Here is a 25,325-nt window from a genome sequence, read left to right as displayed (position 1 = left end):
TGCACAATTACTGAGGCTGTAAATGTAAAACATTAGATACTGCGTCAATATTTCAAAGACTCGGTGCTTTCATCGAGATATAGAGGTCCTACTTTCGACCTCCGGTTGAATAATGAATTTGCACTTCTGAGAGTTTCAACACTAGAATAAGACCGCCCGCCAGCATTCTTTATCCAAATCTGTCCTGGGCAGTCCCTTCCTGTTACTATTCATTCTTTTCACGTCTGCTTCTAATTTCCGGCTCAATGTATTCCTTGATTTTCCTCTTTTGCGTTTTCCTTCATGATTGCAAGTTAGTGTTTGCCTGGTGATTCAGTTTGATGATTTCTTGAAATGTACGTCCCATTCACCTCTAACGTCTTTTCCTAATTTCCTCTTCAACTGGAAGCTGGTTTGTTCTCTCCCATAATGGACTATTGCTGATGGTATCCGGACAACTACGGACATTGAGTATCTTATGTAGACAATTGTTTATAGTAGTTGTCCAAGTTTCAGCTCCGTTTGTATGGAAGATTCTGACTTTGATATTGATTGACCGTTGTTTTGAGTTTCATATGTTGTTCAACTGTAGGAATGCTGATACTAAATTGCACTGACTCAAAATAATGAAAATGTAGTTAAATGCTTGACAATGTTATTACAGTCTTTCTGTTCACGTAACACGTAGTATTATTTGGACATAATTATCGGTACATATGCATCATATCCGTTTCACTGTTGATGCAAAATAAAAACACGGTCATCCGATAGTACGCATTTTTTTACATCTTATACATGAACATGTTCAACATGCACTAAGCCTTGTGTTCTTCACTCATGAAAACATAAGAATACGTTCAGTTGTGTAATTACAAAACATTTATTATCTGGGCTAAGGCTAATTTGTATTAGCACTCATCGATGAGCAATATCTTAGTATATGCCATTATGTTGACTATGAATTAAATGAAAGTCATTATGTTCTTTATCAGTGCGTGTGAACTCTTTTCCTATGTAATGCAATCCAGTCAATACTGATAAAAATGTTCCTTGACCTTAAAGTGTTTATTAAAGGGGTTTTGTAGAGATGGTAGTAATTTATTAGTTGAATTTATGAGTGAATTAAAGCTAGACCATCATGGAAAACCTGAAAGCACTGGACGGTCCTGGGTTCGAATCCCGCTAGCTGGATCGTGGATGCGCTCTGCTGAGGAGTCCCATATTAGGACGAAATGGCCGTCCAGTGCTTCCTGGTTTTCCATGGTAGTTTAGCTTTAATTGGCCGATAAACTCAACTATTAAATTGTTTACTAAAGCTTAATAAGTTCCAGTCATCATTAATTTATATACCAAGATCATTTCACTGCTACAACTAAAGTATTTCTATGGTTAAGATCAACTGAACTAACACCGATAAATCCACATCAAGCTCTACTGAATATGCTACATAGTCAATTGAGAGTAATAATCATAATGTGATTATAGACTACATACTAGTAATACTTTTTTATGGAAAAAGAGAATTCAGCGAAGAAAATTTTCTTTTCGACGAAATCATTTACTTAAGCTGTACATTCGTATATATATAGTTATATGGAAAATATATGTCTACAAGAGGCTAGGAAAAATTGCATTATAAATTGATTCGACAATAAATAACAAATGAGGTGACGTACTAATCAAGAGGTAAGGAAGAAAATAATTTAAGGGTCAGATAATAGTCCAATTGACAGATATGAAGAAAAGCGACAAACACAAAGGTCATAATAATAATCAAGAGCACTTGTATAAGGTAATAATAATAATAACTGATTAGAGTTTAAAATGTAAAACAGTAACTTAAAAAACAAAAAAACCGATAATTATAAAAGTGCAGAAAAGAAAAAAGGGGAAAAAAAAACGAACAACATACCCATTAAGGGAATTAGGGCCAAGGAAGGGTGAGTGGTTGAACAAATCGTTACTGCACGCAGAGTTCAGGTTTGAATTCATGGATTGCCAATGCCTCAGCAGTGCATAAAATATTGAATCGACCCCCCGTTTGATCCGGTTCCTTTGACTCTATAAATCACTTTAAAAGACGAGTCTTTTGGAGAATTGACTTTGGGTGGTACGGCTCAGAGTACACTGATCTGTTTAATAATAGTATATGCAAACTTCTATAACTCATTTTCACTACTTTGTAACCCGTTCAGCTGGAAAATATAGGCTCTTGATTATTATATCGAAATTAAACGTTGGCACAGCTAACTATCAGTTTATACAGTTGACCTCGTTGACTTTTCGCAGTCTATTTGACCGAAAAAACTAATATGCCAAACATGAGCCTGTTAACTAGCACATAATATTACCTATATTTTAATTACTTGTCGAAGACGGTAGTTATTGAAACGTTTACCTGTTTGGGCTTTGATATTGACATATTCACATATTGCGAATATGTACATAAGGTTTGTTAGTGTCCCTCTAACATGTTTAACAAATAAATCAAATCGTTTGAAAAATGATTTCTAACATGATTAATTAAAAAAACGAAGAAATACAGCACATGCTACCAATAAATTGATTAGGTTACTTTACGGTCAACTGTAAGACATAGAGCAAACAGTAATGAATTAGCGAGCTTTAATTTCTCATATTTCAAATATTGGAAATGTTTACGTGATCATTATTAAATCAAGTTGGAAAATTAAGATAATGATTTCATCTGATTGCATACTTACAAAACATTTGCTATTGACATTACATAAAATAAACCCAACCGAATACTTCCCAAGCACAATAACTGGTTTATATTATTGTATACACGGAGAGGTTTCCTTATCATAATTATATACTGCTGAATTGAATAGCTTTTACAATGTATGGTTGAAAATAATTTTTATGTTGATAAATTTGCGAGATTACACAACTACTTATTTCAATATAGACTGCTATACTTAAGAATACAATATTGCATTTATTATCGATACCTTTTTAAGGCAAAACAAAATACATTCATTATATTAAGAATCATCATTTGCAAATATCACCTATACATAAATATTCTTCGGTTCTTTCTCTGAGATTATTATTCATTTGTACTGATATGCTGTATATTGTAACAAAGAATTCATGGATTGATAACCGTGGTGACCGCGGAAGACTTGGAGTAAGGAACCGTTGTGAAGAAATTTTCTCTCCCATAGTTTTCGTTTCTGAATACTATCAGTCATTAATTATGTTGATTGTTTGTTTTTCGGTTTCAAATTTCATGTAATAAATGTTACATCTTGATAGTACTTATTGTTCTTGTGAAATTCTATTCTGGATTATGTTTTTATGTAAGTACATACCTAAGTATCAATATGTCTGAAGGGAAAACAAGCAGGTTAATTTGTGCAGGTTAGTGGTCTAACCGATTTTAGGATCAATATATTGTGGTTGGTATTGAACTCGATCACACGTGTTTCGTCCTACTTGAGATTCGTCAGATTAAAGGGCCTGTACTCACTTTTGATAGAAGATACCGTTTCTGACACCTGAATTCCCGAAGTGTATTTAGAATCAGGTTTGAAGATTTCACTCTAGAGTGGGACTAATTGGTCAAGTTTGTCAGTTGCAGTCATTAGTTAGCCGTCAGAAAATTATTGTGTTTTTACATACATGACAGACAAAAATGAAAGAATTACTAATAGTTATATCATGAAAGTTACCGAACTCATCATCCCTACATGTTAATACTCATCCAGAATTATCCACAACTCTCACACCATTATTTCACACATATTGAGAATATAGATCATAATCGACAAGTTAAATGAGTGTCCAATGGACAAACAACAATCACATCAGACTATCATGTTGTACTTCTGACCTTGATATCACATCTTATTGATTATTCAGTATGAAGGCACTTTGTTTAATCGTAAAACACTAATTAGTAGGACTAACACGAAAGTACACGTATATTCGGGTGATTTTTTTCTCATGAAACAATAGTGAGACCTTCAAAAGTCAGATAATTCATTCAATGTGCGAAAGAAAATGAATGATTATCCGCAACGCTTGGATGAGAATTTACTTAACTTTAGGTCACTTGTTTATGGCTTATCAAACATAGGTTATTGATTTTTGAGTTGAAATTAATCCGATTAATAATATATGGACATGTTTTACTGGAGATTTGTGATATGAACTGTTGTATATTTTTTCATGGGGCAACTGGAGGGGTTCCCGACCCGTCGGAATTCACAAATTCCTGTATCCATATCTCTTTTATTGGAATTACATGTCTTTGTTAGCAAATTGTGATTTGGATAATATTCCTTGAATGATTCTGATCTTCATTCTTCAACACAATGTGAATGATAATTTTCATCGAAAAATACAAAGATGACACGTGGTCTATGTGTATACACATTTATTGTTTACGATAATCGGATAAACACTATTTATCATGATCCAACTCACTGGTTCTTACTTCAGTGGTAGATCTTGAAGTGTTTTGCTGTATGAATGTAACTTGTTTCCCTGTTTAGTACCAATGTTCCTTGAATGAGTCAAGTATGTTATTAGTTGAGAACATGTTTACAAAATGATATTTTGCATTATTTGTTTAAAGGCTAATTATCTTAGACTTATGTACGGGAATTGTGAACATGGTTGTAAGATGTAATGATACCATGTGTCTGGTTCGCGTTTATTTCGTGATCATCACCAAGTCACAGAATAGTTGTAGAGGAAGTTCTCAAAGTACATTACAATGAGACGTTTGATTGTAGGCTTTTCATTAATAATTTCATAAACAGTAAAACACGTATAGTTTTGCACATGTCGACAGTACCTTATTTGACACAGTGCAACTTTGACTGATTACTTGAGTACATTGCTGACTGGTTAAATAACGTTTCTGTTACTTTGATCAATTCCAAGAAACTTTATTCCAGTCCATCTACAATAAACAACTGTTCTTTCCTATTCACAATGTATATCTTACGAGCACTAAACAGTATTTGTCGTTGATTAATTGAAATCAGTATTTCTTTGGCTGAATATCAATCGAATAAATTCAAGGTGCGTCTTCACATCCGCTCTCATACTCTGAAATAGTCACAGATACCAAATTGTATAGATTCTATTAGGATTCACAACAGACGTGTTTTTTAAATAATTTTTTTTATTATTCACACTTTTCATATTGCCATTTGATTTAAATAATCATAGTTACTGACTATAAAAAATCGTTGCTTACATATGACCTTGAACGTTTTTGGTAATCACAATCCGTTTTCATGGTATAATGATTGTCGTTCTTAATATCATACCATCTTATACTATTGTTTTTCTTATTTGGTCGGTTGCAACATTGACAGATCATTAATTTAACTGTTATGTGCATTCACAAATCATGTTCTTCTCATTACTGGATTATAAATTTATTATTTATTTATTTAAACACATAAATATTGGTACAAAGAGGCACCGAATACATATGCGTCACACAAATCTCATTTGATTTGTGTGAGGGCTGTGATACTGCCCAGGTGCCCAGACTGAAGCAGGTGGTTTTCTGAGGGGGCCACACCCGGAGCCTTTGACCCAATGGTCTTACCCACAAGGCAGTGGAGCATCGTGAGGAGATGCAGTCCCATGGTAGCCGGTGACCAATGATTGATTCATACGCCATTTGTTCCTTCAGGATACTAGATCCCATGTGCACGATTGGTTTGGAATCAGGGTTTTCCAACTCCCCTAGATGGACTCGCAGTGTCCACCGACCCGGTTGAAGCGCCGGACATCCGCTTTTCGTCCTCTCAATTTCGTAAACAACAGTAATGCCACGAGAAGGCAGTGAGTAGGACTTCCCTGTCAGAGGCTATATATTCGCGTGGCCATGTGAGAGCATTTGGAGAGGAAGAGCGGACTCTCCCCACTCTCGGCCATACCAGGGCATTTGGGGGCAGGATTATATATGATATGTTTGGAATATATCCTATACTTAGGAATTATTGATTATACGTTATAATTGTAGACTTAGTGACCAATCCAACCCACCATACCCAGCACTTAACAAGAAACGTCCAAATTTTACTTGTGTAGTTTTAGTTTTTGTATCGTTACCTGATTCAATACAATATTATTTAATAAGTTTGTTACTATATTTGTTATTTATATATTTAGTCTGCCACAGCTTTATGGCAAGAGCTATATTTGTTTACTTCATAGTGTTATAATGTCTGTCCTAATTGTAATTGATCAACTGTTGAAAATAGTATTTGACAGTAACAAACACCATGCCATACTTTTACCGCATTAAGAAATCAGTTGAACTAGACAGCCCGGTGTTCTACGATAGCACATAGTAAAGACGACAGTCAAATAACTGTTACCCAAATAAAAAGCAAACAGTTTCACTTACTTTTTATTGTCAAACATTTGAAGACACCTAGCTTGGTTGAGACATTACTGCATCTATCTAATCAAAACTTCCAACTCAATTAAATACCCGTAACAGTAGATTTCTAAATTCTATCACACTCTATCAAATTATCATTGAGATAATTTAATTAAACTAAATGGCTCCTTCTTAATACTTACTTATTTTAATAGACTGGTGAAATCGAAGTCGAAAATCCTTTCTTTGATAGTGATAATAATAAAAAGAATAATAACGATAATAATAATAATGGTGGAGAGAAAGCGTTGAATACGAGTGGCAGCTCAGGTGAATTGATTGGTTGCAGTGATTTAGATGAACACATTATCGACTGTGTCAATAATGGATTTGCCGACGACTTCAGTAATCTAACAACAAATACCACCACCAGCGGAGAAGCAACATTGACCACTACGACTACAACCACTGTACCAACACCGATACAATCAGAGAAATCACAGGCAGCCAGTAAATAAGTTGTTGTGGACCGAGAATTAAATCAACTCCAATATTTAATGCTAATCATTATTTCCATTGTGTTTATGCATGTTGTCTGTCAAAGTGATTTGTGTAACAGATTAGATTATCTTTTGGAATTGCACAATCATTCATATCATTTTCCAACATAATAAATAGCATCATTGGTCGTTTGTAATGTCATCCAATATACACTGAAGTCTTTGAAGTACATTTGAAGTATGATAAAGTACATAATTTCCTTGTAATAGATTTACCCAGAGACCTTATTTTTCCCTTCAGGATACAAACTTTCCCTATATTTATACATCATAATATAAGGTTTTTATCATTTCATTTTCTGTTAGAGATAACAACTTGCTAAACATGTCAATACAATTTCGTTTTTATCAAAAGTCATACATTTTCAGACAATGAATATTCAAAGTTTACTGAAAATTTATTCATTCCAAAGTACTTGTCGAAAAGTCAGTTATTTTTCTAAATTTTGAATACTATACCAAGTACATCACCCTTACATTGTGCTGTTTGTTTATTGGTTCATCTTTGCTTACATCACTTTTCATCAATGTTTTTGTGTGTATATGTGTGCATCTCCGTGTGGATTCTTGTTTGTTATAAGTAGTAATCTGTTGTTCGATTTAATTCGTCTTTTTACTTCAAACCAGTTTTTGCTACCATGAAATTGTATGTCTCGCGTAATCATTAGTTGAATGTTATTTCTCAAATAAAACAAATGATTCCATAGGATTCGGCTTCATTTTCACTATTCAGTTTATACTAGTAGTAGATAACAATGGATTCTATGAGGAGAATATGGCATAGGTCTATGAAGTCAATAAATATTGGACTGAGTTGTGGTAGGAGATCTAGAGTTCTGGTTGACATCTGCACGATAATCATAATCAATGGTTAGAGAACTTAGGTGATGTATGGTAAGAAGTCGGTTACAGTAGGCTATTCGTATTCGTTTCGTAATTCTTTTCGATTTTGCATCTTACCATCATATTCTTATCATAAACCAAACATAGCTTAAATTGTAGATGGCATTGAGTCGCAATTGACTATGATCATCACTACATGAAGATTACGTGTCAGGTATTAATGTGGACCCCTTGGTAGGCCAAAAACCAGAAGGCTGTTAATAGTTGAAAAAAGATATATTTGTTGGCGATCTCGTGGTATCGAAAGAATGCCGAGACGTGCTAAAGCTTACAGGTGGAACTGTTGAGCGTAAGCGCGTTCGTGCAAGGTCACAGGCAACGGAAGGAAAAGTGTCTTTGGTACAGTTAAACAAACAAGTACAGTAAGACAAACACTGGTACAATTGGTCATAATAATAAATGTCTCCATTATACCAATCGCGTTCTCGTCATAAAAGTAGGTCACTACAAAATGACTAGCTGATGTGAGTATACAACCCCATTTTCAGCCTACGTTTAATTGGATTACAACGTCCATGAGTTAAAAATGAATTAGTTGGAACAAAGTATGCACAACACGGCTTCACACTATTTCAAAAAACTGAACTTTCATTTTTTAATGATACAACTAAATTTGAGGATATCTACAACAGAAAAACATCTTGAAGTTGAATGTCTGCTGTAAAAATAGAAAATTAATGATTTTGGTGAATAACTTATTATTACTTCTTGCGATACTACATAGATCGTGTTCTTGGAAATTCGGTGTACAAAAAAAACTATTCCAAACCAAAAGTAGTTAAACACACTGTTGGAAGGTTGTGTAGCAGTAAATAAATCCCCAAAATCAATAGCTATGTAAGTCTTCGACATTGGATGCTGACCACAATAGTTTTAATGAACTCACCTATCTGGAGGAGCTCGATCATGCATCCGCACCCCATCACGAGTGGGAACACCGTGCTCAACTTCTCCTGCGATCGCTAGCCAGTTTAGATCAGTCACTTCTCGATGTATTGATAACCTGTCATATATATCTCCGAACCTTCTCTCTTCTGACTTCCAATTTCACTAGGTGGGTACGGTTTAATAGTAGGTGTTGCTAGTTAATATGTTGTCAAACTACAAATACCTGTGGCATCTTCAGCTGGTTTTAGAAAATCACATTCAAATGAAATTATTTTATGATGTAAAATATTTGTCGGTGTTTCATTGTGTAATAAACAAGTAATTAGCATTGAAGATATTGATAACTTGGTAAATTTGTAGCTTATATCACAAACTGGCTTTACCTTGATAACTACTAGAAACCAGGGGGTACTGCCAGACTAAGAAATTCCATACCAGAACTAAACGTATGTATACTTTTCTTGGTTTCGATTCCATCCTAATCTCTGTTTCATTATAAATACTCCTCAATACTGAAGTGAGAATCTCCCTAAATTTCATTTTGTCGTTCATCTTTAAAACGAACATGAAAATAGATATGATAATTTCAACTTGTCTGCAATTTACCAGCGAAATTGAACACTTTTGAGTATATATTAATGTATGGAGTCAACTTTAACGTAAGCTGATGAAACCTTAACCTAATGAATTTGTTAGTAAAAAACCATTGGTTTATGCGAACATTCCGTAAGGATCGATCGTGTACAGACCGAATTGCAACACTACGGAACAATCAGTTGAATGGATTTCATCACTCTATATCAGCTTCATTGACTACGAGAAAGCATTTGATAGCGTGGACAGGAAAACACTATGGAGTCTTCTTCGACACTTCGGCGTACCTGAGAAGATAGTCAAAATCATAGGGAATTCCTATTATGGATTAAACTGCCAAATCGTGCATTGAGGACAACTCACTGACTCGTTCGACGTAAGGACCGGTGTCAGGCAAGGTTGCTTACTCTCACCCTTTCTCTTTCTCTTGGTGATCGACTGGATCATGAAGACGTCAACATCTGGAAGGAAGCACGGGTTACATGGACAGCTAGGATGCAGCTGGACGATTTAGACTTCGCAGATGATCTGGCTCTTCTATCACACACGCAACAACAAATGCAGGAGAAGACGACCAGTGTAGCAGCAGTCTCAGCAGCAGTAGGTCTCAACATACACAAATGGAAGAGCAAGATTCTTCTACACAACATGTATCAATCAAATCACAATTGACGAAGGAGTTTTGGAGGATGTGAAAACCTTCACATGTCTGGGCAGCATCATTGATGAACACGGTGGATCAGATGCAAATGTGAGGGAGGGAATCGGCAAAGCAAGAGCAGCATATTTACAACTGAGGAACATCTGGAACTCAATACAATTGTCAACCAACACCAAGATCAGAATTTTCAATAAAAATGTCAAGACAGTTCTACTTCATGTGGCGGAGACGTGGAGAACTACGAAAGTCATCATCCAGGAAATACAAGTGTTTATTAACAGTTGTTTACGCAGAATACTTCGGACTCGTTGACCAGACATTATCATCAACAACCTACTGTGGGAGAGAACAAACCAGATTCCATCCAGTGGAGGAAGAAATCAGGATGAAGCGCCGGAAGTGGATAGGACATGGATTCAGAAAAGCACCCAACTACCTCACAAGGCAGGCGCTCACCTGGAGTCCTCAAGGCCAAACTAGAAGAAGACCAAAGAATATATTACTCCGAAAAATAGAGACAGTGATGAGAAGAACGAACAAAAATTGGATAGAACTAGAAAGGAAGGACCAGGACAGAGTGGGTTGGAGAATGCTGATCAGCGGCCTATGCTCCATTGGGAGTAACAGGCGTAAGTAAGTAAGTTGTGTGAACATGTGATCGATCGCTTGAATTTACGTGAACTGTTGTTGGACGATATATTATTTTAGTTTAATACGTTTATTTCCTACGGGGTGAGTTGCTGACCTGATGCCCAACCCTCCTCCTTTACTCGGGCTTGGGACTGGCGTTAATCCTAGAGGAGCTACAGGCGGAGTTGGGCAATAATTACCCATAAAAATTAAATCATCAACACATAACATTCAAATGAACGAATATATGAGGACAGAATACTGACCAAAAAACATATCTTTTTTCTAACAAGCTGGTACACATGCACAAAATATTTAACACAACGAAATATATTAGTGAAAGTCATTATATACAATAGTGGGGGTGTGATACTGATACTGTAGGTCATTGACTATCGAATGAAATGAGCATTTGATTATCAAAATTAATCCATACCTGATGTGTCAAATGATCTTTCTTAGTGATAAATAATTGAAAGAAAAGCAATGAAAACGGCAGTAATGCCACATAATACTACTTAAGTCATAAACAGATAGAAGTTACAACACCAAGTTTTACTGAAAGTGTAGTCGAAGAAGCCTGATTAGTGATCCACTCTCAGATTGCATAACTGAAGTGAGTGTGAAGTCATTTAAGAGACTGTTAACCTGATCCCTAACAAACCTGTATTTATCAGAAAGAGGGTTTTGTGGAAATTGTAGTAATTAAGTAACTGAATTCATGAGTCAATCAAAGCTATATCACCATGGAAAACCTGAATGCACCGGACGGCCGTTTCGTCCTAGTACGAGACTCCTCATCAGTGCGCACCCACGACCCCACTCTCGGGATATGTACCCAGGACCTTCGTTCTCGCGCGCGAACACCCAACCTCTAGACCACTGAGCCCGTATCCAACGGTGTTAATGTTTAACTTCAACCAATCCACAAACAACCTGGATATAAGATTGATATACGGCTTTCAGATCTAATTGTAGCAGGGGAATTACTAATTAGCTTGAAGCTCAGGAGAACATTAGGTTTATTGAATTTATTCCAGTAATCTTTACATAAAGCGACTTAATAATACCAGTAAGATTGACTGAGATCAAGAATGATGGCGGAAGTTGAAAATTGTTCGATCTAATCAGTGTCGATCGCTAGTCATCCTGGTTTTAAATAAATGACTTATATCCTATTGAGTGGACCACAGAATAACTAGTTTGAATCACTCAGTTTCTAAAATGTTAGCTTCTATAACTTTTCCACATTCAGTCAGAGCTCATTGACAGGACACTCGGGAAAATCAGATGGGTTTCTGAACCAACTTTAGGTTCATAGATCCGATATTCACTATCTAGTAGATTCGGAAACATAAGCATATCTATTAGAGTGTGACTGTGACCACATTTCTTGCAATGATGCTGGCATTCAACTCCGTCGACCGAGAGACGTTGTGGAAGTGTATGATGTTGAAAGGTGAATTAAATAGGTACATATATCATTTAAACGCTCTTTACTTATATACCACTGGTTGAATAAAAGCTTACGGTCGGCTGTCATCTGAATTTGCCTACGAAGGTGGCATTCATGTTCGTTACGTGTAGGTTGTTATTATTTCAACGTAAACGTTTTTGAAGCCTTGTTGGCTGAGTAACTAGGCCAACAATGTTGAGATAGGGCATAGGATACCAGGTAGAAGTGATTGATTGATGGTACTATGAATAGAGTGAAACCACCGGAACAAGTGCTACACAAAGTTAGTCAACGAATATTCTGACTTGCTATGATGCTTATTGTTGAAGTAAGCTAGGGAAAGTTTAACAAAGCCGAATAAAGAAATAAAATAGGTCTGTAAAGTCAATAGTGGGCTATCTTTGCTGTGATTTACATTCATAACACAAATGAAATCTACAATTGGCGATTACAAGTGACGTAACTTGACATCAATGGTACAGAGATAATGACATTTCATCTTGCCCTAGATCCCAAATTTCAGTATCAGTTCATAATTACCCTTCTTGAATTTTATATGCTCCATTTCAACTATATTTGACGCTTAGTTCACCAAATACATGGTGATGTTGTTGGTTTACTTTCTTTGTTTTTGCTATCATTAGTTTCCTCTCACCGAGTACGTGTAAGGTTTAGGGACTTAAGCTGGTCAAATTAAACGCATATCTTATCATGTTTGCTATTGATCACTGGGTGACCTTTAAATACATGTAATACCATTTAGTGGTTTTCATACACTAACGTAGTTGTGTATGATAAAACAGTATGAAATCTAAACAAAACCTGTGAAGTCGAATGTTTGTAGCTTGCTGATTTGGTTCTGTGAGAGCGTATTGTAGTATTTGTACGAATTAATGATTCTTCTGTATTCAAAAATTAAAAACACGAAGTTCAGCAAAGGGATCTCTTTCCAACGAATTTATTATCAAGCTGGACAATCGTATATATGTAAAAATGTTTTTCGTTAAAGTACTAATTCTGTGAGGAAATGTGAACACGAATAACCAATATGACGTAATAGAAAGATTACAATACTAGATTACGTAATACGAGTAATAACAATAGATTTAGTGAATATAATAAGATGATTGAAATGAATAAAATGGTTTTGTTACAATAATTAAAGGTTATTAAAGATCTGTATTCAGTGGCCCGGCTGGTTACAGATTCCAAATAAAATACGTTCATTTGTGTTCATCTAGTTCTACATAGAGTTAATTGTACCATTTCGGTAGATCATGGATTTTACGCTAATTCGTATACTTCTAATCATCATAAATACTTCTTGTTAGGAAGCTAAGACGACTTAAGTATTTTTCTGTTAATTCTCTGATGGATCTGCTTTTGTTTCTGTTGTATGGTAGTTTGTATTGATTTTCACTAACTAGAAAGTGAATAAGAATACCTAATGGACGGTAATTGTTTTATGCCATAGATTCACTGAGGTCGATAAATTCCTATTATTGAGTATTGATTTATTTGATGCAATATTGGAACATACTGTGTTTGATTCCGTGGGAAACCGATAGTATTCGCCGCTACAGAACAACTAAATAGAAGGATATACAGTTCACTGAAATTGGCATGCGAGAAAATGGTCGAGTTGAAAAAAGAGGCCTACGAACAGAAAATTTACATATCCAATACACCTCATTTACCTGGTTTAAAGTTTAATCATGTGAATGAAGTAAATCCACTCGACCTCTCTTTAGATGAGCTGGTTGCTTGAACTATAACTCTCTATAAACCCCACCAGTTGACTGTTGGTTCTTAGCTATGTAACCGGTAGTCACTGAAGCGCATGAGTCACTAAATTTTATGAGTTAATACAGAATGGCACCTTTTAGACTTAGATACAAACCTAAGGGGTAGCCGCTACAATGGATTGGAAGGAAATCTGGTATACTTCAATCACTTCTAAGAGTGAATTAAGTATCGACTGAAACAAATTTAGTGGAGTGAAAGACTACTATGATCATTATTTTGAGGATGTGCATGACATTTTAAATCGCCAAATGAAGCATTTTTTGTCAACTTATTTCTAGGAGATCTTACCGATAACTGTGGGAACTTTGCCTGAGATCACAAAGATGGTTATGATATTGTTAGGCATGATGTCAAGAAGTCAACGAGGTTTGTCTACTTACTGCTACATAATAATTGCATTATTCAGAAACAGACATCATTTGATCAGGATAAACTGTTAGTATAAACAGTGTCCAATGGACTAGGCTATACTTAACATTTTCGCGTTTGCTGATTATTGAAGTCGTACTTTTTCATGAAATCAGGTTAGCTGACAGGTTTCTTAATGTTATTTTGCTTTCAATTGTCTCGATCATGGACATACTATCCTAACATGATGACCTTTGCTAAATCCGTTTGCTAACGCATACTATCAACAAAATAAACAAAAATACATCAGAAATGGTTTTTGTGGATATTATAGTAATTTTAATAGTTGAGACCATGAGTTAATTGACATTAACAACGTTGGATGCTGGCTCAGTAGTCTAGAGGTTGGGCGAGAACGTGAATGCGCACTGCTGAGGAGTCCCACAATAGGGCGATACGGACGTCCAGTGCTTCCAGGTTTTCCATGGTAATCTAGCTTCATTTGACTCATGATCACAACTGCTAAAAAAACATCGAGAACGGTTTACATGTTCAATGAATCGAGTTAAATTTGTCTGCTTAATTTTTATTGGTCACTCTTTCACAGCCAATGAGGCACTCAATAAATCAGCGAATAGAAATGAAATATTTACAGTTAAAATCAAGTAGTTACACTATTGGCCGATCTGTTTACTAAATGACTATTTAATAGTCACAGCTCAGATAGTTAGCACTGTTTTGTCTATTTGGAAGATGGCTGGCGAGCATATCAAGGTGGGTTGGTGTGGTTGTTCGTCATTTGTGTTGCTTGGTAAATTTTCGAGTGTTGTTAAGGTTCCTAATTGCAGCATTTAGCGGAATAAATATTATTCGCTATATGAAGGTAAATACTGAGTCATGTTAATTGCACATCAGATCCGTACATATATTTGGCTGTGATTTTCCACGTCATCAGGTCAGTAAGTTACGTGTTCACACTGGGTTCTGATATAATGCACAACCATTATAGTCACATAGTGGTCACCGATTATGTGTTAGGTGTAGCATTTCAGGCGATGTTATAGTTTGTCTGTGGAATTGTTACGAGAACTTAGGGGATTCTAGAGCGTGAATCCATCTAGTCCATATCTCAGAGACATGCGTCCATGGAACAGTTATTTATTATGTGATGTTTTGTCTGAAGTGGTTTTTTTCAAGCGTAAATTGATGTGAAACACAGCTGTAATTTCTATAGGTTATCTATTTTGACGGACGCGGACGTGCTGAATCGATTCGGATGACTCTTGTGGCAGCTGGTGTAGACTACGAAGATGAGAGAATTAGTTTCCAAGATTGGCCAAAAATCAAACCAACTATTCCAGGCGGACGATTGCCTGCAGTGAAAGTCACTGATGATCATGGGCACGTGAAATGGATGTTAGAGAGTTTGGCTATTGCACGGTATATGGCGAAGAAACATCATATGATGGGTGAAACAGACGAGGAATACTATAGTGTTGAAAAGTTGATTGGTCAGGTGAGTTGAGCCTTTTATTGGTTGATGGGATTTTATGCTACTGGAGTCCTGTAAGTTCAGTTTGTTGCGTTGAATAAATAAAGTTCGAATTGATAGGCGAGTGGTAACCTATGTGTTGTGATTACTAAAAGTCATAAGTGTGAGGTATCCCAATTATTAGAAATGTGACTAAGACTGAGCTTTTCTGCCTATTGGGATATTACAGATAAGTTACTTATTTGTAGTATCGTAATAGTGTTCACTGGGAACCATCTAATTCACTCTCAAAAATACTTTATCGTGTCTTATTTTATTCATCCTCATAACTCGTTTGCTAGGAAGAACAAGCTGTGCCCATAGGTTAGTTGACAAGTTACTTACTTCCCCATGATACGCCTTATTTTAATAACCTAATAAAGCTCGTTACGTAACGTCCCTATAGTGCATAGCATACCTACGAACATTGACTCCCAACTGATTAAGTGCGGATTGCATTTTTTTGGATGTTATCGCACAGTAAGACAATACCATCCTCATACTCAATGTCAAGAGGTCTTTCTCCAGGCAACAGATCCATACCACCATTACTTACATCCATCAGAGCTGTTCCCAGAATGTCATTGTTATAAACGGTAGGATTATTTATTTATTTGACCACATAAATATTGCTACAAAGAGGCACCGAATACATATGCGCCGCACAAATCTCATTTGGTTTGTATGAGGGCTGTGATTCTGCCTAGGTGCCCAGACTGAAGCAGGTGGTTTGCTTAGGAGAGCACACCCCGAGCCTTTGACCTAAAGGTCTTATCCACAAGGCAGTGGAGCATCGTGAGGAGCTGCAGTCCCATAGCCGGTGACCAATGATTGATTCATACGCTATTTGTTCCTTCAGGATACTGGATCCCATGTGCACGATTGGTTTGGAATCAGGGTTTTCCAACTCCCCTAGATGGACTCACAGTGTCTACCAACCCGGTTAAGGCGCCGGACATCCGCTTTTCGTCCTCTCAATTTCGTAAACAACAGTAATGCCACGAGAAGGCAGTGAGTAGGACTTCCCTGGCAGAGGCTTGATCTGAGTTGTGTTGAAGTCCTGTAGAATAGACACGGATGAAATCTAGTGTAGATATTCGTCTAGGGCAAATTAACGTCCACATACGTGTAAAAGTGAAAGGACTGTTATAACAAGTATACAACCGTCTATAACAATTGGCGACGGTGGTCAAAACGGATCTACGCTTATATATTCAGTTAAAGTGAATTTTGTAACAACAAAATGGATGATCTGAAAACCTTATTGCAACATTAAAATTCTCTCATCGAATTATTAGTCAAAAATATGTCAATATCCTCAAGAAGAAATGTGCCTAATTACACTGTGACTCCAGATTCTATTGCCAATTCAACAACTGAATTTAGATTTGATCCAGAAAGTGGAGTTGCTTTTGAGGCGTGGTTTAAACGCCATGAGGATTTGTTTATTAATGACAGTAAGGAGTGGGACGAAGGTTCAAAACTGAGATTATTATTACGAAGGCTCGGAGAGTCCGAACATGAAAAATTTTGTAATTTTATCCTCCCAAAGAAGCCAACTGACATAAACTTCAAAGAAACAGTTGAGTGCGTGACAGGTTTATTTGGAGAACGATCATCAATTTTTCACACTAGATACCAGAGATTGGGCAACCCTGTCTAACCCTAATGCTTGAATGGAACAATCGAGAAAGGTGGTTGTATGCCCTCACTCTGCCTGAGGTGTTTGTATACAGGGCAATTATTATTATCATTAGTACCAGTGGCCTTAGTATTATCGACAGATTAAAGTGCCTATGGGTGGTCCTATGAGTTCACATAACCTTATCATTTAGCGGTGACTCAAATAGTCTCATCTTGAAACGAAAACTAAAATAAACTACCAGCAGGACGTTTTATGCAGCTCAACTTATTATCGAAAGTCAGTTTGTGTTCCATTAAGAACCCAAACAACTCGTAAACGATTGTGCCATACCCCTTTGCATCTATCAATTTGCATGTTTGTATGGAATCACTTACATAGGGAGTATCAATCGTGAGCGTCTGAATATACCTAAATGGCTACAAAAACAAATGAATCTCGATGGTCCAGTAGGATCAAAATAGACATTTGGTTGAGACCGTCCGTAATGTTGATATCAAGTCAATCGGAACCTGAAACCCCTTTTATGTGTTCACAATCAATTTGTTCTTACCCTCAACTTCTCCGATAATACTGATTTATTATCCAGCGTGGTCACATTGCTTTTGTGTATTTCATCACTATCTATCTTTCCGCTTACCTTTTAATCTATCTAATTGACCTCTTATTTTTCATATATAATGTCCTAACATGTATGTGTGGTGAGATTGTTCGAAATATATTGCGCAAATATATCACAATTATGCTAACCTTTGTCTTATCGTACTGTCCATATTATTATTGTTATTTCACTCTCATACAATGATTTCTATTCATTGTTGCTATCTTTTGTTATACTCACTTTTCATTCACTAACTCGTCGCAACCTCAGTTTTAACTGTGTGGTGCATGTAGATTTGGTGCCCCCTTGTACCACTTTTTACGTGTTCAAATAAATAAACAGCTCCTAAGAAAAACCACAGTCCTAATTTGTAAATCCTACTCAAAACTTTATCCTTTCTCTTAATACCTAATTCAGTACATTTTAGGTTATAACAGATATTATGTGGTGATGAAAACTATACTCAAAATACTAGTTCGATTCCTAATGTGTAGTCGTGACCTCTTATGTTTGCTGCAAATAATATTCTGGCATATGGGGGTTGTTTATTCAGAGCAAAGACGTTATTCTACTGTTATTTTATTGGTTTTTACTGTTCAGTGTTTTGTAACTATCCAGTGTTTCCTGATTGAATGATTAGTCGCCCAAGGTCGTCAATATATTATACTTTTCGCCCATATTTTCATGGAGTATTTTTAATATTGTCTTCAATACATAGGCTGAAGATGTAGAACATGAATATCACAAAACTTTGATGAAGCCACAAGAAGAGAAAGAGAAGATAACCAAAGAGATATTGAACGGCAAAGTTCCAGTTCTTCTCAATGTAAGTAAACTTAAACTGTTAGTTAATGTTTGTATTAACAACATGGCTTTAGTAGATGTAAGCTGATTGTGTGCAGTGATTAGATCGGAAACGATTTGTAGTGGTTTTTACTAAATTAAGAGCTTTCAATTTTCATTAATATTCATAGTCTCGATGAAAATGAAGACAGGTCCTATTGAAAGTCATCAGGGTTGAAACTGACCATCATATAGTGTAAGTAGACTGACCACCCTTATATATAAGCTTTCAATATCGAAGTGTAATCATCTAGCAAGCAATAGTACATTTGACACGGTCCTAATAGTAAATTAAGCGCTCTCAACTGTTTTTGTTTCGGTGTAATAGGTCTACTTACTGATCAACGTTGATGGCAGTAACTGCACACAAATCATTTGACAGTATAAGTTTAATTGACTTACGTCTGGAATAATTGCACTGACTCTTCCTAGTGTTTCTCTATAGTCTGTTTATCAAGACACATAGACTGGATATAATGTTAACTGAAATTCTATATAACTGGTGTGTAATTGCACTTGATGCTGTAAGCACTAAGAGATATCGGATAACAAAGATGTAATCAGTGTCATATGTGACCTATACATGTTCGTTTGGCTATCAAGTGACGATGTCACCAGACAGTTTCCATACCGCTTTTTTCTAAACACTCCGAATTATCTTAATTCACATTAGTTTTTATGAGAACGAATTAGCATATCCACATCTTCAGTAAGCTATGTTAGTGAGTGAAGTTGGTGTGTCAAGTGTATCTCAAACATTCATCTGAACATTAAATGTGTATCAACCAAGGTAAGTTACTTGGTAGGATCGATAGTTTCATGTTTTGACAAGCTTTGTGATCAGACACAGAAATCTGAAGAATCGGAAAGTCATGCACTTATTGTATGTTCATCAAACAAACAGATTAAATAAGGGCTCAGAAGATCTTGATCATCAGTAAAAAGTAGTAAGCGTTGGGCACTTCTATGGTGAGTCGTTTGTTTTAGTATTTCTTTGAAATGTTAACTGAAGTTGATAATGAATGTCGTTACCCACTGTCGGTTTAGATGAGACCGTATATTTTAAATGAGACAAATTAGTTGATGAAGAATTTTATCAATCAACTAAACTGTCCATTCTTTTCTTCAACACTCATTTAGATGATCTGCGAATCTCTGAAAGGGTCGACAGGAAAGCTGGCTGTTGGGGACAAAGTAACTCTAGCTGATTTAGTCCTGATTGCTGTCATTGATCATGTGACTGATCTGGATAAAGGATTTCTAACTGGCAAGTATCCTGAGATCCATAAACATCGAGAAAATCTGTTAGCCAGTTCACCGCGTTTGGCGAAATATTTATCGAACAGGCCTGCAACTCCCTTCTAAAACTATCAACAGAAAGCTCGGTGTAACGAGATTTAAGATATTGATAGTAAAGGACTAGTGTCACCTTTTTACAAGGATGTCATTTGTTTTATGGTGTTTTTTTCGCAATTGTTATTAAAATTAACTTAGTTTCCTGTTTAACTTTGTCTTCTGTCAATAGTTACACAGGCGCTTTAGACAAAAGTGTGACTAAAATAAAGTGGGTGGATTTAAAGATCAGACTCGTGTACAACGTCGTGGATTGACTGATATTAATACCGTTGGATGCCAGCTTAGTTGTGTAGAGATTGAGCGTCCGCGCGCGATGCTGAACGTCTTGGGTCTGAGTCCCGTATGTGTGATCGTGGGTGCACGCTCCTGAGGAGTCCCACGCTAAGACAGAACGGCCGTTCAGTGTTAGTTTAACAATATTCGGTTCACTATTTCAGTGAGGTATTTATATATTAGATTAGATTAAGTGGGTCAGAGTAAACTCTGCATTCGATTTCACATTTCGTCTATACCTCCTGAGAATGGTTTCTCCAGTTATGTGAATCTGTCAAATCATGAATTTTCACAAAATGCGTTTGTCGTAAACTACTCGCAGAGTATTGTTCCCAATAACTTAGGGGCCCGTATGGAATTTCTAAAAGCAAGGAATATTTGATTGGATGGTTGCTTTTAATTACTTGATAGTATGTTTGTCAGTTTACCTGGTACTAGTTACAAAGCCTTAGTCAATTTGGTCTACCAAATTGAACTCGTGAATATGTGCGGATTTTGTTAGGAAATGAGTCACCAAACCGGATTTCATTTACTGCGCGGTTATTTTTCTACCGTCTCATTAAAGATTGTCTCATCCCATTCTGTCCAATGTGATGATTAGCTTCAAAATGATAATTATTGGTTATTGTTTTCTGAAAAGTGATATAAAACATAAGTGCTCCTCAAGTGATCACCTTTTATCCAAACTACGAAGTTTAGTAACTCACAAAGTACTAGATGAATTGTTTCGATTGCTATCAGAAATTATGCAATGGCGACATACTGCTATCACGCAGTTCGTGTTTCTCATTTCCATGAGCATCAAAAGGATGCCTCAAAAACTGTTGACGTTATTCGCAGCACCTGAACCTCATATTGAAGCCTCCACTTCTATGAATGAAGAAATGCCAGAAATGTAACTGATAATTATTACCAACTATCGAACGAACGTGGATCTGGATGCAGCGCTAAGTCATGAAGAGGATGATGTTTCTATAAACTCGAGAGAATTTAATGACAAAGATAACATGGACGAAGATGCTCATACCAACGAACTGTGTGACATGCGCCATCTTGCTCAGCCATCAAGCGAAACTGCCGAAGAAAGAACTCGGATCGCCTGTCACTCAAATGCTATATCTCAATTGTTTTGTAGTTGGGACCCACAATCGCAATTCCCTGATTCAATTGTCCAATATGTGGCGCGGTTACGGAAGTGCAATGGAAGGCATGGCCGTACTAAAACTGGGTACCTCAGATAAAGCGGTGCGTTCATATTTCAGCCATCGACCAAGAACCTAACGTGTTTTTCTTTTTATGAGGTGATAAAATACGGGAATGGGAAGATGGAGAACCCTGGAAGAGAAATGATTATGGAGTCGGAACCAAGAGACCGATACTAGGTCCTTTTTAAGGCCACGCATAATTTGGTCTCCATTTTTTATTTCCCAATTCGTTACAAATTGCATCGATAGATAACTGTCATTCGCATTTCATATACATTCTCTGTATTTTTGATGACAGTTCAGCCGTCATTGCGTTTAACATCAATTATCCATGAACTAGTTTTACGGTCGCATATGTTCCGTTCTGTATTTTCTTGGTAACCAAATTGTATTCGAAATATCGTTAGGTAAAATTCTGTGATTACGTGAAACCGATTACACTGTACTAATGACATTTGAAAATAATAGATAATGACAGTGGTATGGCCTTAAGTTTAGGCTATACTACATCGTTACTTGCTTACGCCTGTTACCCCTCATCGAGAAGCATAGACCGCCCGCCAGCATTCTTTATCCAAATCTGTCCTGGGCAGTCCCTTCCTGTTACTATTCATTCTTTTCACGTCTGCTTCTAATTTCCGGCTCAATGTATTCCTTGATTTTCCTCTTTTGCGTTTTCCTTCATGATTGCAAGTTAGTGTTTGCCTGGTGATTCAGTTTGATGATTTCTTGAAATGTACGTCCCATTCACCTCTAACGTCTTTTCCTAATTTCCTCTTCAACTGGAAGCTGGTTTGTTCTCTCCCATAATGGACTATTGCTGATGGTATCCGGACAACTACGGACATTGAGTATCTTATGTGGACAATTGTTTATAGTAGTTGTCCAAGTTTCAGCTCCGTTTGTATGGAAGATTCTGACTTTGATATTGATTGACCGTTGTTTTGAGTTTCATATGTTGTTCAACTGTAGGAATGCTGATACCAAATCGCACTGACTCAAAATAATGAAAATGTAGTTAAATGCTTGACAATGTTATTACAGTCTTTCTGTGCACGTAACACGTAGTATTATTTGGACATAATTATCGGTACATATGCATCATATCCGTTTCACTGTTGATGCAAAATAAAAACACGGTCATCCGATAGTACGCATTTTTTTACATCTTATACATGAACATGTTCAACATGCACTAAGCCTTGTGTTCTTCACTCATGAAAACATAAGAATACGTTCAGTTGTGTAATTACAAAACATTTATTATCTGGGCTAAGGCTAATTTGTATTAGCACTCATCGATGAGCAATATCTTAGTATATGCCATTATGTTGACTATGAATTAAATGAAAGTCATTATGTTCTTTATCAGTGCGTGTGAACTCTTTTCCTATGTAATGCAATCCAGTCAATACTGATAAAAATGTTCCTTGACCTTAAAGTGTTTATTAAAGGGGTTTTGTAGAGATGGTAGTAATTTATTAGTTGAATTTATGAGTGAATTAAAGCTAGACCATCATGGAAAACCTGAAAGCACTGGACGGTCCTGGGTTCGAATCCCGCTAGCTGGATCGTGGATGCGCTCTGCTGAGGAGTCCCATATTAGGACGAAATGGCCGTCCAGTGCTTCCTGGTTTTCCATGGTAGTTTAGCTTTAATTGGCCGATAAACTCAACTATTAAATTGTTTACTAAAGCTTAATAAGTTCCAGTCATCATTAATTTATATACCAAGATCATTTCACTGCTACAACTAAAGCATTTCTATGGTTAAGATCAACTGAACTAACACCGATAAATCCACATCAAGCTCTACTGAATATGCTACATAGTCAATTGAGAGTAATAATCATAATGTGATTATAGACTACATACTAGTAATACTTTTTTATGGAAAAAGAGAATTCAGCGAAGAAAATTTTCTTTTCGACGAAATCATTTACTTAAGCTGTACATTCGTATATATAGTTATATGGAAAATATATGTCTACAAGAGGCTAGGAAAAATTGCATTATAAATTGATTCGACAATAAATAACAAATGAGGTGACGTACTAATCAAGAGGTAAGGAAGAAAATAATTTAAGGGTCAGATAATAGTCCAATTGACAGATATGAAGAAAAGCGACAAACACAAAGGTCATAATAATAATCAAGAGCACTTGTATAAGGTAATAATAATAATAACTGATTAGAGTTTAAAATGTAAAACAGTAACTTAAAAAACAAAAAAACCGATAATTATAAAAGTGCAGAAAAGAAAAAAGGGGAAAAAAAAACGAACAACATACCCATTAAGGGAATTAGGGCCAAGGAAGGGTGAGTGGTTGAACAAATCGTTACTGCACGCAGAGTTCAGGTTTGAATTCATGGATTGCCAATGCCTCAGCAGTGCATAAAATATTGAATCGACCCCCCGTTTGATCCGGTTCCTTTGACTCTATAAATCACTTTAAAAGACGAGTCTTTTGGAGCGGTGTATCCACTTTTTTATGGTTCATCTAATGAACACTGATCTGTTTAATAATAGTATATGCAAACTTCTATAACTCATTTTCACTACTTTGTAACCCGTTCAGCTGGAAAATATAGGCTCTTGATTATTATATCGAAATTAAACGTTGGCACAGCTAACTATCAGTTTATACAGTTGACCTCGTTGACTTTTCGCAGTCTATTTGACCGAAAAAACTAATATGCCAAACATGAGCCTGTTAACTAGCACATAATATTACCTATATTTTAATTACTTGTCGAAGACGGTAGTTATTGAAACGTTTACCTGTTTGGGCTTTGATATTGACATATTCACATATTGCGAATATGTACATAAGGTTTGTTAGTGTCCCTCTAACATGTTTAACAAATAAATCAAATCGTTTGAAAAATGATTTCTAACATGATTAATTAAAAAAACGAAGAAATACAGCACATGCTACCAATAAATTGATTAGGTTACTTTACGGTCAACTGTAAGACATAGAGCAAACAGTAATGAATTAGCGAGCTTTAATTTCTCATATTTCAAATATTGGAAATGTTTACGTGATCATTATTAAATCAAGTTGGAAAATTAAGATAATGATTTCATCTGATTGCATACTTACAAAACATTTGCTATTGACATTACATAAAATAAACCCAACCGAATACTTCCCAAGCACAATAACTGGTTTATATTATTGTATACACGGAGAGGTTTCCTTATCATAATTATATACTGCTGAATTGAATAGCTTTTACAATGTATGGTTGAAAATAATTTTTATGTTGATAAATTTGCGAGATTACACAACTACTTATTTCAATATAGACTGCTATACTTAAGAATACAATATTGCATTTATTATCGATACCTTTTTAAGGCAAAACAAAATACATTCATTATATTAAGAATCATCATTTGCAAATATCACCTATACATAAATATTCTTCGGTTCTTTCTCTGAGATTATTATTCATTTGTACTGATATGCTGTATATTGTAACAAAGAATTCATGGATTGATAACCGTGGTGACCGCGGAAGACTTGGAGTAAGGAACCGTTGTGAAGAAATTTTCTCTCCCATAGTTTTCGTTTCTGAATACTATCAGTCATTAATTATGTTGATTGTTTGTTTTTCGGTTTCAAATTTCATGTAATAAATGTTACATCTTGATAGTACTTATTGTT

At 35.9% G+C, this 25,325-nt stretch overlaps 2 protein-coding genes across 2 annotated transcripts; both read left to right on the top strand.

Moving 5' to 3' along the window:
* Positions 1-6,570: 6,570 nt before the first annotated feature.
* On the top strand, positions 6,571-7,606 carry Smp_198960 (hypothetical protein; the record flags this gene model as incomplete). The annotated part of the gene is made up of 1 exon (XM_018797498.1): positions 6,571-7,606. A coding segment is annotated over one exon (303 nt), but the record flags the coding sequence as incomplete, so codon positions are not given.
* Positions 7,607-14,932: 7,326 nt separating this feature from the next.
* On the top strand, positions 14,933-20,328 carry Smp_054160 (Glutathione S-transferase 28 kDa (GST 28) (GST class-mu), putative). The gene is made up of 4 exons (XM_018797487.1): positions 14,933-14,975; positions 15,436-15,717; positions 18,694-18,801; positions 19,959-20,328. Exons 1-4 carry the CDS (start codon positions 14,955-14,957, stop codon positions 20,181-20,183), a joined length of 636 nt encoding a protein of 211 aa, XP_018646799.1. The 5' UTR covers positions 14,933-14,954; the 3' UTR covers positions 20,184-20,328.
* Positions 20,329-25,325: the final 4,997 nt, after the last annotated feature.

Source organism: Schistosoma mansoni (assembly GCF_000237925.1).
Source record: "Schistosoma mansoni, WGS project CABG00000000 data, supercontig 0166, strain Puerto Rico, whole genome shotgun sequence".
Lineage (NCBI taxonomy): Eukaryota > Metazoa > Platyhelminthes > Trematoda > Strigeidida > Schistosomatidae > Schistosoma > Schistosoma mansoni.
The sequence above is the reverse complement of the archived record's forward strand: the minus strand, read 5'-3'. Positions and strand labels throughout refer to the sequence as shown.

Excerpts from the sequence above, each read along its gene's own strand:
- Smp_054160 (XM_018797487.1), top strand. The coding sequence starts at position 14,955 with ATGGCTGGCGAGCATATCAAG. Across the intron at positions 14,976-15,435 it reads TGGCTGGCGAGCATATCAAG|GTTATCTATTTTGACGGACG; the intron begins GTGGGTTGGTGT and ends TAATTTCTATAG. Across the intron at positions 18,802-19,958 it reads AAGTTCCAGTTCTTCTCAAT|ATGATCTGCGAATCTCTGAA; the intron begins GTAAGTAAACTT and ends ACACTCATTTAG.